This window comes from Octopus sinensis, linkage group LG21, assembly GCF_006345805.1.
Source record: "Octopus sinensis linkage group LG21, ASM634580v1, whole genome shotgun sequence".
NCBI classification, from domain to species: Eukaryota; Metazoa; Mollusca; class Cephalopoda; order Octopoda; family Octopodidae; genus Octopus; species Octopus sinensis.
The window spans coordinates 24,277,500-24,292,406 of NC_043017.1; the positions used below are offsets into that span (position 1 = coordinate 24,277,500).

General features: G+C 39.7%; 1 protein-coding gene across 1 annotated transcript in view; it reads right to left on the bottom strand.

Annotated features, from left to right (window-relative positions):
• LOC115222876 (microspherule protein 1-like) overlaps positions 1-14,907 on the bottom strand; it is a 54,652-nt gene that overhangs the window by 2,127 nt on the left and 37,618 nt on the right. The window contains exons 6-12 of the mRNA XM_029793252.2: positions 14,481-14,589; positions 13,437-13,575; positions 12,311-12,386; positions 10,038-10,066; positions 7,863-7,955; positions 6,427-6,509; positions 2,650-2,865 (exon numbers count right to left, since the gene is read on the bottom strand). Of these exons, the coding sequence (XP_029649112.1) occupies positions 2,650-2,865; positions 6,427-6,509; positions 7,863-7,955; positions 10,038-10,066; positions 12,311-12,386; positions 13,437-13,575; positions 14,481-14,589 (745 nt within the window). The remainder of the gene's footprint in view (positions 1-2,649; positions 2,866-6,426; positions 6,510-7,862; positions 7,956-10,037; positions 10,067-12,310; positions 12,387-13,436; positions 13,576-14,480; positions 14,590-14,907) is intronic.

A 14,907-nucleotide genomic window follows, 5' to 3' on the forward strand; every position in this document is an offset into this window, starting at 1 on the left:
AGAGGAGTACATCAGGGATTGGTTCACAATCCGCTCCTATTCATTAATAGTCCTTCAGGCAATAACAGAACAGTCTAAGACTGGTTGCTCATGGAAATTGCTATATGCTGATGACCACAAGAAAACCCACTCATCTCACCCAGAAACCAAGGTTCACGAAGCATAATGTATACATATACGACTGCCCCCTCTCTCACAAAATTTTGTCAAGCATTCTCCGATCCCACAAGCATCTCTTTAGCACTGATCTCTCCATCACTTGCTTAACCTTTTTGCATTTAAACCAGCCATATCCAGCCAAAATATTCTACCTGTTTTATGTTCAAACTGGCCAAATCTGACCTCTCACACCTAACCTACAATGTCATTCTAAAAATAAACAGTCACTCATTGAACTCTGAAAAACTACAAGATAATTCAAAACCATATGAATAAATAAGCATTACATTTGACAAAGTAAACTGAATGCAAAAGGGTTAATCACAGTATTCTGCTGTTGTAATTAAAATAAAGCCAAATTTAAATGTTTTATCATCATCTTTTTTCTATGATACCAGTTATCTTTCTCATGACCTAAAACTACTACACTTGATATTTATCCTTCATTCTCAACATTGTCCCTCGCTATTCACATTTTACATTGATCACCCCACCCTTCTCTGCCACCATATTACCTCTCCCTTTCCCTCTCACTGAATCACCTTGTGCTGACTTGTCCAATCATCATTCATCACTCACTCTCCTTGCAGACTATCTTACCACTCACTCTCCTTGCAACCAACCCATCCACGAGTCACTCCCTTTCTCATGTCCTCCTCCTCTTTACTGTACTATCACACATCTCCAGCTCTTTACCCTTCTATACTGCCAGTCATCTCCTACTCTCCCCATCTCTCATCCAACTAATTTATCATCAATCTCCCACCTCAACTCTTGCTCACAATGCAGTAATATTTACATCACCACCTCTACCTCATTTCTAACTATCCCTCACTCTTCTCATATACTCTTATAATCTCTACCCACCCTTCTTATTTGCCTGCCCCCAGGGTTCATCCTGACACTTTGTCATCACCATCTTCAAACTCTCTGGTTCCAACCTGATTATCTCCTCTACACCAAGAAACCTGTTCTGACCTTTTCACCTAGCACAAAGCTGCCTCCCTTTCCATTATACTCCTACCCAGTTGAAGGAGGCTCTTAGACTTTTGAGCTACACAGCAACCTCACTAGTGCTGGTGCCACAAACCCCCCGCCCCACCCTTTGCTCTCCATAAAATGCTTGGCATCAGGAAAGATATCAAGTCATAGAAACCATGCGGAAGAAGGAACTGGAGCACAGCACAGTCCTCTCTCAGGATCCTTGTGAAACTACCCAACAACATGTCAGTATGGAAGACAAATATTCATTTCTATTCTAGGCACAAGGCCCGAAATTTCTGGGGAGGAGGCCAGTCGATTAGACTGACCCCAGTACTTAACTGGTATTTAATTTATCCATCTTGAAAGGATTAAAGGCAAAGTTGACCTCAGCAGAATTTGAACTCAGAATATAAAGACAGATGAAATACTGCTAAACATTTCACCTAGTGTGCTAATGTTTCTGCCAGCTTACCGCCTTAGACAAATATTAGAAGATGATGATGCAGATGATGACATAATATATAAACATATCATCCTCTTCATCATTGTTTTAATCTTTTATCTTTTACTTCTTTCAATCATTAGACTGTGGCCATGCTGGGGCACTGTCTTGAAGAATTTTTAGTCGAATCAATTACCTTTTTTTATTTTTTAAAGCCTGGTATTTATTCTATTGATCACTTTTGCTGGACTGCTAAGTTACATAGATATAAACAAACCAACAACAGCTTCCAAGCAGTGGAGGGGAAAAAACACAGACCCCCCCATACACACATACATGAAGTTAGGGGACATAAACACACTAACACCAGTTGTCAAGTAGTGATGGGGGACAAACACTAACGCAAACACACATGATGGGCAAAAAAAGTCATTCACTTCAGAGAAGGGTAGATTGGCTAATGGATCCTATTAAAGACATGGTGGTCTTGGGTGGAAACTTCAATCATAAGCCAGCTCAATCAGAGATAGCCTAGGGTTCAACAACAATGACATAGGTAGTTTTATGTGTTCACCTGATCTCATAGAAACAGCAACCGAAAACATAGGGTCATGAGGCCAGACTAGCATTGTATCAACATAGCGTCACAAGGTCAGATTAGCATTATATCAACATAAGGTCATGAGGTCAGACTAACAGTCTGTCAATATAGGGTTATAAGGTCAGATTAACATTGTATCAACATAGGGTCATGAAGTCAGACTAGCAGTGTGTCAACATAGGGCCAAGAAGTCAATCTTCGATGTGTCAACAGAGCGTAATAAAATGAGATTAGTAGTGTGTCAATATAGTCATGAAACCAGTCAAGCAATACATCGCCATCACTAAACCGGCTTTATGAAACTAGGTTCACATGGATATGTGAACCCTCACATGGATATGTGAACCTATACTCCACCAGCTATAATGACAACATAACATGAACATTACTTCAAAGTGTCAATGGTCAACAATCACAAAGGACATTTATGAAACGAGTGTGGCAGAAATATAAGGACACTGACCTCTACTACAGCATTGTTGTTTAGTTTCTGTTTACTACCAGTTGGTACTGGCTTACTGTCAACATAAATAGGTCTCTTGCCCTCATTAGCTATAAAAAAGTCTCCGTTGTGTCGGAGTTTGATGATGCCCTGTAGCCGCGAGATCTTCCAAGCTGGTCCTTCTAATGATAAGTTCACATCAATATGATTGTCCTTTGTAGCACGGCCCAGTGTAATCTGTAGGAAAAGATATGAGCAAAATTACCACTGACATATATTATTATTATATAATAAATCTTTGCACACCTCTTTGTCTTCTTTCTTGTTACTTCTCTCTGTCTCTCTCTCTCCTCCTCCTCCTCTCTTCCAATCTCTCCCTTGAATAGGTAACCATGTACCTCCTCTATACCAAGACACCTGTTTCTGCCTCTGTCTCTCTGTCACACTCAAATCTTTCATCACCTGACACAAGATCACCTCCTCCAAAGTCCCCTCCCCTCTCAAAATTCTTTGTCTTGCAAAGTAACTTGGTGACTCTGCCAGTGTAGTTGCTACTTAAAAAGCACTTGATCCACACTGTGAAGTGGTTGGCATTTGGAAGGGCATCCAGCTGTAAAAACTCTTGCCAAAACTGACCTTACCTGTGCTGGTGCCATGTGGGGTGGTTGGTGTTAGGAAGGGAATCCAGTCATAAAAACCATGCGTAAACAGACACAGAAACCTGGGTGGGCCCTGTCAAACCATCCAACACATGCCGGCATGGTAGACAGACAGACAGACGATGATGATGACTTGATGCTATTTCAAGCCAAGGAAATACAAATATACATAGTCACACTTACACATATATCATTGCTTTATCATCGTCACCATTTTAATATCCACTTTTCCATGCCTACATGGGTCAGGCAAAGTTTACTGAGGCAGATTCTCTATGGCTGGATGCCCTTCTGGTTGCCAACCCTCACCTGTTTCCCAGCAAGGTAATATTTCTTCATTGCCAGACACGTTCTTGCAAAATACTAGAAATGAATGACACTGCTTGTATAACAGTGAGGTTCATTTACAACTATCAAGTGATGTCAAGGCACAGAGACACAAACAGATACACAGATATTTACAGGCATATGTGGTGCAAAGGTTACAAAAAAATACATCACAAAGATAAAAAGTAAATACAGAGCGGATGTTAGTTTGACACTCAGGAAATGATAATTTATGAAAAATAAATGTGTGTGTGTGTGTATATAAATAGATATATATACACATACATACATACACACACACACACACACATATATATATATATATTCCATAAATTATCGCTCATTTTAATATTTATTTTTCCATGTGGAACATGGACAAGACAACATCTGTACAAGCTGCAAAATTAACATCCATCAATAACAACCTCAACTGATGTGTGCATTTCAACCCCCTCTCTCTCTCTTTCTCTCGCTCTCTTACACAAACACACACACACACACACAAATCACCCCCATTACCACGACTGCTGGTGACGTCTTACTGCCATTATTAATTTTCTGATGGCCTTTGAAATATATTTGAACTCTTGACACACTGCCATAGTTGCACCAGTACCTGGGTTGTACTTTTTTTTACAGCTGGAAAGGCTGGAGCAATATAAAGTGCATTATTCAAGAAAACAGATGCACTGCCTGACCCAGGGATAGAACTCACAACTTTCAGATCATGAACTAAACACTCTAATCACTAAATCATATCAGATTTGGTTGTTCAGTATTCATAGCAATTTCTTTACTGCCCACAAGGGGCTAAACATAGAGGGGACAAACGAGGACAAAGGGATTAAGTCGATTACATCGACCCCAGTGCGAAACTGGTACTTAATTTATCGACCCCGAAAGGATGAAAGGCAAAGTCGACCTCGGCGGAATTTGAACTCAGAATGTAACGACAGACGAAATACCGCTAGGCATTTCGCCCGGCACGTAACATTCAGTATTCATAGCAACCTAACAAAATCCTCACCAGTTACACAGATTTCCTATCACCTCTAAAGGAAACTTATGCCCTTTGCAGGTATGTAAGTAGGTCTGCATAAACCGGAAGACTTAGAATTATGTGCTGCTACCAATGATACTTCCATAATGCCAGTAGGAATCAGAGAGCTGTGCCTTCCCACCATATAAATATTGCGTCCATTCATAGCGTTACACTACACAATGGGGAAGCGTCTACAAAGTTGTCCACTTCGCAGAAAATAACAGCCAACTCTCCTTCAACTCAAACCTTGCTGTTAGAAACAAAAAAGGAAAACTACACTGGATAATGTAGTCCTAAGATGTACTGGTTTTCAACTCCTGTTGTAGACAACGGGGGAAGATTTTGCAACTTCTTATTGAACAACCTGCACAGGTGATTTATTGATAAAGATCAAATGTTTTGTGTTATATGTGAGCTCACACACCCTCCCCATCAAACAGACAATGCCTGTACAGATGAAGGGTGGACTACATGTCAGATATCAAAGTGACTGCAGAACAACATGAAATGAAGCATTTTGCTCGAAACACAATACAACACATGGTCCAAGAAGCAAAACCATGACCCCGTGATCATGTTTGCAACACACTAACAACCACTAGGCCACACACCCTCACTTGATGTACCACATCTAAAAAAGACACTGACCCACAGATATACTAAATCAGAGAACTTGGTCCTCCCCAAAGACACCTCATCATAGGTAGCCAGGATGTCTAAAGAGACGAGGCAATTGAGAATTATATAATAAGGTGCAAGTAGCAATCAGAGAACAATGTCTTCTCACACTACCGCTTTACAGGTAACCAGGGGGTCAACGGAGAGGAGAGTGTTGACAATTATATGCTGTCACCAAAGATACATCACAGCATCAGTAGAACTAACTCTGCAATGGCTCAGCTAACAACTTAATGACTTTGCCAGTAACAGCTGTAGCCTATCATTCATATATATATATATATATGATGTGTATATGTGTGTGTGTATATATATATATATAATATATATATATATGATGTGTATATGTGTATGTGTGTGTATATATATATATATATATATATATATATATGATGTGTATATGTGTGTGTGTATATATATATATATATATATATATATATATATATATACACATACCTATATTTATTTGGTCCTCTTTAATTTACATTTATTTACATTATGTCTAGTTTAACAGCAGTGGTGCATATGGCAATATCAAGTTAAATCTAGTAGTTATTGCAATGGACAATCTGGAGAGCAATGGAACTGGTTATCATCATCATCATCACCATTTTTTAATGCTGGCATGGGTTGGACAGTTTGACAGGAGCCAGTGGATTGCATCAAGCTCTGATGTCTGCTTTGACATGATACCTTTGGCTGGATGCCCTTTACTAATGCCAGCCACTTTACAGGGTGTACTGGGTGCTTTTTATGTGGCACTGGCACCAGTGCCACATAAGAAGACAAGATCCTTCAACTGAAGGCAGGCGAAGTAGTAGTAGTAGTATTGAAGGATGTATCTTTATGCCAGGTGATAAGATGATAAAGTATGGAAGGAAGACAGGGACAGATGTCTTGCTGTGGGAGAGCACATTAACTATTCAACCTGTTCTTTTCTAAGTTGATAAGTAGTAAGTTGAGGGGATTTAACTGCTATTTCCTGTAGATCAGGTACTCATGAAGTGTCTCCTTCATTGCTCAGTGACATGCTGGAGGATGGGTAATGGCGAGATTGGTGACGATAATGATGATAACAGTCAATAAACTTACCTCTTTTGACCTCATTAAATAACGAACTAATCGTCCTCGTAGCACAGCAAGTGTCTGGTTATCAAAGTCTGGAGGGCTTACACCTGCAATCACAATCAATAAATTCCTTCATAAGCAACAACAGACTTAGTCAAAGTATGCAAAAACAGAGATAATGTTCGGGAGTGGGGGAGGGGGGGGTCCTGATTTTTTTTTTTTTTAAATATCAATGAAATACTCTGATCTATTGCATCAACTCATTCATTAAATATTTCACACTGAGGTCAACTAATTACAATTCAACTCTGCCCTTTTCTGCTAGATTAAGAGTAATTAACAATACTTATCAATGAATAATTAATCTAGCTCATATGTTTCAAAGGTTTTGACTTGGTTTTCACAGGTGGACACCCTTCCACTTTACCAACCACTTTACAGAGGATACTGGATGCTTTTTTATAAAGGCACCAGAGGGGTTGCCAAGCCCTCAACAAGACTAAAGGGTTCAATCAGAAAATGGATGTTAAAATCAGAAGAGTCGTTAGAGCATCTGACAAAATACCTTGTGGTATTTAGTGAAGTCTCTCTCTTTTACTCTTTTACTTGTTTCAGTCATTTGACAAAGGCCATGCTGGAGTACCGCCTTTAGTCGAGCAACTCGACCCCGGGACTTATTCTTTTGTAAGCCCAGTACTTATTCTATCGGTCTCTTTTGTCAAACCACTAAGTAACAGGGACATAAACACACCAGCATCGGTTGTCAAGCAATGCTAGGGGGACAAACACAAACACACACACGCATATATATACATATATACGACGGGCTTCTTTCAGTTTCCGTCTACCAAATCCACTCACAAGGCTCTGGTCGGCCCGAGGCTATAGTAGAAGACACTTGCCCAAGGTGCCACGCAGTGGGACAGAACCCGGAACCATGTGGTTGGTAAGCAAGCTACTTAACACACAGCCACTCCTGTGCCTATAAGTCTCTTTATGTTTGTAATTAAAATTCCATACAGGTCAGCTTTACCTTTATGCTTTGTAAGATGTAGGTAAATATGTACAAGACTATGGTACTGAAGTAAATACAATCAACTGATACCCTTTGAAGACAGTGTCCCTCCTTAAGTGCAGTCCAATGACAGAAACCAGTAAATGAACAATAATTTTATACTACAGGCACAGGGTCTGAAATTTGTGTGGGGAAGGCTAGTTGAGTGCATTGACCCCAATGTTCAATTGGTACTTATTTCATCGGTGAAAGGCAAAGTCAACCATGACAGAATTTGAGCTCAGAGTATAAAGCTAGAAGAAATGTCACTAAGTACTCGCCACCCTTTAAAGTAAATGAATAATGTGTGAGTGGAAAGAGAAAAAAACAGGAAAATAAAACAGAACAAAACATGGAGAAAAAGGGTGTGTTAGTTGTTGATATGAAATAAGAAGGGTAAATTTACCTGTGACACTGTCTACTAAAACCTGCCACTTGGGGAGTTCCTGTTCAAGGTGCCGAACTTCTCTTTTATTCCGCCGATCAGCAATATCCAGTTCTGAAATAGGTCAGGGTTTCATTGTTACAAACAGGTAAGACTTGACACAGAGGTCAACACACATACACACCAAACAACACATTGCTATACGTGTGCATAATCTCTCTCTCACACACACAAGCCAATAAATACACATGCTCTTACTCTTTTACTTGTTTCAGTCATTTGACTGCGGCCATGCTGGAGCACCGCCTTTAGTCGAGCAAATCAACCCCAGGACTTATTCTTTGTAAGCCCAGTAATTATTCTATCGGTCTCTTTTGCCGAACTGCTAAGTGACGGGGACGTAAACACACCAGCATTGGTTGTCAAGCAATGCTAGGGGGACAAACACACGCACACACAAACACACATATATATATATATATATATATATATATATATATATATATGACACGCTTCTTTCAGTTTCCGTCTACCAAATCCACTCACAAGGCATTGGTCGGCCCGAGGTTATAGCAGAAGACACTTGCCCAAGATGCCACGCAGTGGGACTGAACCCGGAACCATGTGGTTGGTTAGCAAGCTACTTACCATACAGCCACTCCTGCATGTACACACACACACACACACAGACATACACACACTGAGCTTGAGACAATCACACAGAGACAGAAGTAAACTGACAAACATACACAGGTAGACATGACAGGCTCACGCAAACCTTAACCAACGTTCGATCACTTCCACTAAGATGCAGTTTACAATCCATTCTCTCCATACTCGATTTTTTTTTTACCCCTTATATACACCTCACCCATTTACAGACTTTCCATCAGTCTTCTAACACAAACACACACACACTTGAGGGAGTTCTGTTAATGGCTTGGTGGACACACATGGCTAAGCGAGAGAACAAGTCTCAGTGGAATAAGGATTAGAAAGACTGTGAAAACTGTATAGAGGAAGAAGGGACACCACCAGGGGTGACAGTTTGTTATTCAACTCTCTGTTGTTAAAAAGTGTTATATACAGCAGGATCTGTAACTCACTGAGTCAGTAACACACACTTTAATAAACTACTGTGTGAAAAGTCTGGCTGCATCCGAAAAAATATATATTATGAAACAAAAATAAACACAAAATTTATTACACGTATCTGTTACCACCACGACAGTCAACTATTTGATGCCGAACACGAGTTTGATGTTGAATACATCCACGAATTTTCCGCTCAGATAGCTCTTCCCAAGACTGCAAGATGGCTTCGTGCAATTCATGCCTCGTTGTAGGGTTTTTCAGTTCAACTTTATTGGCCAAAACTGAAGTTAATATTGATTCTGCTAATTCCACGTGTAAACATGTGTTGAACAGAACTCACTGAATAAATCTTAATTAACTGTGTTGTCAATTGTATGCACCTGACATATGCTAACGTGTATGCAGCCAAACTTTTCACACAGAGGATAGATTATCTTAACATTCAACTCATGTTACATTCATTTATACAGGGCAACTGCAGTAATTAGGCACAGGAGTGGCTGTGTGGTAAGTAGCTTGCCTACCAACCACATGGTTCTGGGTTCAGTCCCACTGTGTGGCATCTTGGGCAAGTGTCTTCTGCTATAGCCTCGGGCCGACCAATGCCTTGTGAGTGGATTTGGTAGACGGAAACTGAAAGAAGCCTGTCGTATATATGTATAATATGTATGTATGTATATGTTTGTGTGTCTGTGTTTGTCCCTCTAACATTGCTTGACAACCAATGCTGGTGTGTTTACGTCCCCGTCACTTAGCGGTTCGGCAAAAGAGACCAATAGAATAAGTACTGGGCTTACAAAGAATAAGTCCCGGGGTCAATTCGCTCGACTAAAGGTGGTGCTCCAGCATGGCCGCAGTCAAATGACTGAAACAAGTAAAAAAGTAAAGAGTAAAAGAGTAATTCCCAACAAGATACGAGACATTTTGGTGCCTCATATTTGGCATCGCTGATTCCACATTGACTTATCTGACATCAGACATTTTAACCCTTTTGATACCAATTCGTCTAACACTGAATTCGCCATTATTTTTGAAATTAACCGAAACAAAAGTAGTGAATTTCAACAGAAATAGAGTAACAAAAAAAGGGTTAATCTTTACCATGCTCCAGCACTTCATCTCTTGGGTCCCTGCAATTAGAAGAGATATCCAGTTTGAATGATTTATTCATAAAAGAAACATTGCATGTAAGGTTTATAATGTGGTGAATTAAAAACCACAAATCTCACAACAGTTGTTATTTTGTGCCCCTGTGCAAGGCACCTAATTCCGCATGCTCCAGTTGTTCTGACTGGAGAGAAAGGAAAATGGGTTTCACTCCTTACTTCATGGTTGGATGGTGAGAATTACTTGAAGAAACCCTCGCCCGTACCAAAAGAAAAAAGAAGAAAAAAAAGGAAAATGCAAAAACAAAAATGTAGAAAAATGTCATCACATCAACATTATTTTTTGTATGCTTTCCATGCTTGCATCTGTTGGATGGCTTGACAGGAACTGGCCAGCTGGGGAGCTGACTAGGTTCCAATGGTTTATATGGTGAGATGCCCTTCCTAACACCAACCACTTCACAGAATGTACTGGCTGCTTTTCATGTGACACAGCATGAGTGCTTTTAATGTGGCACTTCCACAAGTGCTCCCAAAGTGGAACTGGCATGAGTGCCTTTAACGTGGCACTGGCAGAAGTGCACCAAATGTGGAATGGGCACAAGTGCTTCTAACATGCTCCTGGTACAAGTGCTTTTAATGTAGTACTGGCATGAGAGCTCTTCACTAGCACAAGTGCATTCCTATGCAGTACTGGTAAGGGTGCTTTTCTATGTGGCCCCACCACAGGTGCTTTTCACTGTGACCCTGAAATGGATGCTTTTTACGTGGTACCAGCACTCATGAGCCTGTGAGGCAAAATTGATAGAAGAAAGGGATGAAGTTATCATCAGATTAGAGAACTGACCCAAACGTTTGCAACAGAACTGTGTCCACTAAAAGTACACAAGAATCAGGAGGAAGCATTAAACCAATACATTCAGTCTATCAATCACCCAGGTGTTATACTAGAGGTTCTCAACAAGGACAGTACTGCCCACAAGGGGACACTGCACATGTAGAAGAAGGAGAGTATTGTAGTTCACTTGAAGCATTGTGTATTGTTTATAAAATATAACGTGTCTTGAATGGCACAACAATACAGAGTAGACTATAATAACTGTTATAATTTAATTATTCTTAGTCTGATATAATAATGATGTTTTGGAATACAAAAATTCCTTCTCCAGATATCGCTAGGAATTGATAGAGTGACTGCTAATATCTTTAGGAAGCATATGGTGTGGGTCACCTTGTCCTCTGTCCTGCTGCTTTGCTCTGGATGTGTGCAAGTTCATTTCTGGTGTATGCTATTTTGCCACAGAGTGGATGGCCTGAACTGTACTGAACAAACACTGGATCCCTATTGCTACTCGACTTCCAACTGAAAATAATGGAAGAAGGAGAGATCTACACCGAGTTCTATAAGAAAGCAGCCAGTAGAGATTTGTTCAGTACAGTTCAGCCCTTCGACTTGGTGCCAAAATAGGATACGCCAGAAATGAACTTGCACGTATCCAGAGCAAGTGCAGCAGGACAGAGGACGAGGTGACCCACACCACACGCTTCCTAAAGATATTAGCAGTGACTCGATCAATTCCTAGCGATATCTGAAGAAGAAATTTTTGCATTACATTAGACTATGGATAATTAAATTACAACAGCTATTATAGTCCACTCTGCATTGTTCTGCCATTCAAGACATCATCATCATTGTTTAACGTTTGCTTTCCATAACCAGCATGACTCTCTGGAATTTAGCCCCTATAAATCACATATTACTATTGCTTTAGATTAAAGTTAAGTGCAGGTTAAACCAGCAAGACTTATAGCATCCTCAATTCTTTCATTTGGGATTAGAAAGAATGCACAGAATATTAAAAATGAGAGTTTGGTGCAAACATATGGGGATTCCTACGATATATGTCCATATGTTAAGCAGTGTTTATAGACAGCAGGCTTTCTCACTAATCACCTCATATTCAGTCAATAATGAATGATACATTTAGCTTTTAGTTGTAGATGTTGGTGTGAAATTTCCATTCAGTCTGCATGCAGACAGGTACCAAGGAAATATTGATTTCTTTTGGTACAAGAGAAATCAAGCCCGAGCCAACAAATACATTAATGGTAAACATTTGGCTAAGCAAAGTCAGATTTTGACTGTCAGAATGGAGAGGACCAAAGCTTGAGGCAGTGAAATATCTAGTCTGGTGCTCTCTTGTTCTATCCATCTATATAGCTTTAACTCTCTAAGGAATATAGCATAGAAAGAAAAGAATAACTTACTGTAGAGCATCATCATCCATCATATCTTCGACGTCAGAGAAATTTAAAACGTGGTCTCCTCGTGGCATAGGCTGAACTATAGAAGGAAATAAAAACACCCATCAATAAGTGTATGTGTGCGTGTGTGTGTACAGAATGTATGCATGTTATAAATGTATATGCTACTTGTTGTATGTTCTAACCAGCCATATCCAGCCCATCGCACCCACCTTTCAATGCCATTCTAGAAATATGCAATCACATCATCAAAATTTTGAAGCTACAAGGTAATACATGATTAATTAAAAACAATGTGAGGGAAAAAGCATTACATTTGAGGGAATAATCATGATCATCACCAATGTTTAACGCCCATCTTCCATGCATACATGGCTAGGATGGATAATAGGAGCCAGCCAAGTAGATAAACTACCCTAGACTACTGTGTCTGTTTTGGCAGGGATTTTACAGCTGGATGCCCTTCCTACCACCAACCACTCCACAGAGTGGACTCAGTGCTTTTACCTGGCACTAGTACAGGTGAGGTTAGTTTTGGTATGATTTTTACAGCTGGATGCCCTTCCAAATGCCAACCACGTTACAGTGTGGACTAAGTGCTTTTAACATGGCACCTGTACTGGCAGGGTCACCGAGTAACTCACAAGACAAGGAATTATGAGAGGGGAAGGGCATTTGAGGAGGGGAACTTGTGTCAGAAGATGAAAGGTAGGTGTGTGAGACAGAGATAGAGACAGAAGTAGGTGTCTTGTCACAACAGAGGGGGCATTAGGGGAGGTGATTCAGTGTGAAATGATGAAAGGTTACAATGTAACAGAGAGGCAGAAATAGGTGCCTTGCTATAGAGGAAGTACATGGTTACCCAGTGAGAGAGAGAGAGAAAATCTGAATGCTAAAGGGTTTAAAACCATTTATTAGTAAGAGGATTTCAAGACCAAGTCTTCAGTGACATAACAGAACCAATAAAATTAATTACAAGACAAATAAAAGAAACATTTCAAGATTACAAGAGCTGTACGCAAATAATGTTGAGTACATCGAAAACAATAATTTAGAAGTAAAAATATTTAAAGGAAAAAAATACTATTTTGGCAGCAGTTTGTTGATATAATTAAAGAAAGCAATTTACCTGATTGATCTGGTAATAAGTGATACTGTTTCATCAAAACCCAATGATTCTGTAAACCTTTTGCGATCCGAGAAGAGTGAAATACATCTCGGTATTTACTAAGTAGGTCCTGAAAAATCTCTAAAGTTGGTTGACTCGTCTGGAGAAAGAAAGGAAGATAAATTTTACCATGATGGAAATCACGACAAACGATAATTACAACAATTAGTTTTTGCCTTTTTTTAACGGTTTGCAATTATTTTTTTATTAACATAGATTGAATCACAATTTAATTACAAGGAAACAAAGAAAAGGAAAACTAAAGGCTTGGGAGGGGACTGAGCAGCAGATGTGGGGGAAGGAGCACACCCCAGAACAAATGGTGTGTTCAGCCACACCTTGTAGACATGACTGAGATAGTGTTGCCATGGAGAATGGCCAGTGACACTCACTGCAACAGCTGCCCTACCCTGTGGGGCTCATTTCTCAAATAATTGTTTCTAACATAAGCATAAGGCCAGCAATTTTGAAAGGGTCAATGCCACCAACCCCAGTATGTGACTGGTATCTAATTTTATTGACCATGGGGAAATGAAAGATAAAAGTCAAATGCAAAGAGATGGAGTAAATACGACAAAGTATTTTCCAATCATCTAACGATTCTACCATTTCATTAGGTACAAAGCTAATTGTTTTTTTTTTTTATCAAGGCATGAATGTTGGGTAATGACTGAAAGAGTACAATTGCTAATACAAGTGAGTAGAATAGGATTCCCCTGGAGGGTCTCTGGAGTAATGCTACTTGACTCGGTTTATAGCTGAGAGTCAGGGAGTACCTCCACGTTGAGCTGCTATTTTGCATTGAAAGGTTACAGCTCTGGTACTAAGGGCATATCATTAGAATGTTGCAGGGAAGAATTGCAAGCTGAATAAACCACCAGGGGACCTAGTGGTAGACCAAGAATGAGAGGACAGGATAATATCCATACACTCAGTTGGTCACTAGTGTGGAAGTCTAATGAAGGTTACTTCTGATACTTCTGACTCCGTGCCATTGTAACTTACCGAGGTTACTTTGCCTAAAAGAGTCTCTTCTCCTTTACTAAATAGTGTCTTTGACTGAATGTTAGCAATTACATCTGGATGAAGTTGTTTCATTGCCGTTACAGCTAATCTGTGGAATAGAAAATAAAAAGACACACATCACAACCTATATTACACCAGCTGGGCCCTGTGCCGTCAAAAGTGATGGCTAATTGTAGTATTTTATATATAAATAAGGTACAAAACCAAGTTTTTAGTTTCATATTTCTTTTATTACCAAATTTTTGTGAAAAATCTATCCGCAACTAAAATCCTTTGACTGCTTGTTTCCTTCAAAAGGATTTTAAAGTTTTCCTTCCTTCTTGTCTGACTTAAGGCCACATAAAGCTGGCCGTGACTAAATACAAGGGATGGCAAGTAAATACCAAATACACAGAGTTGAAACGCT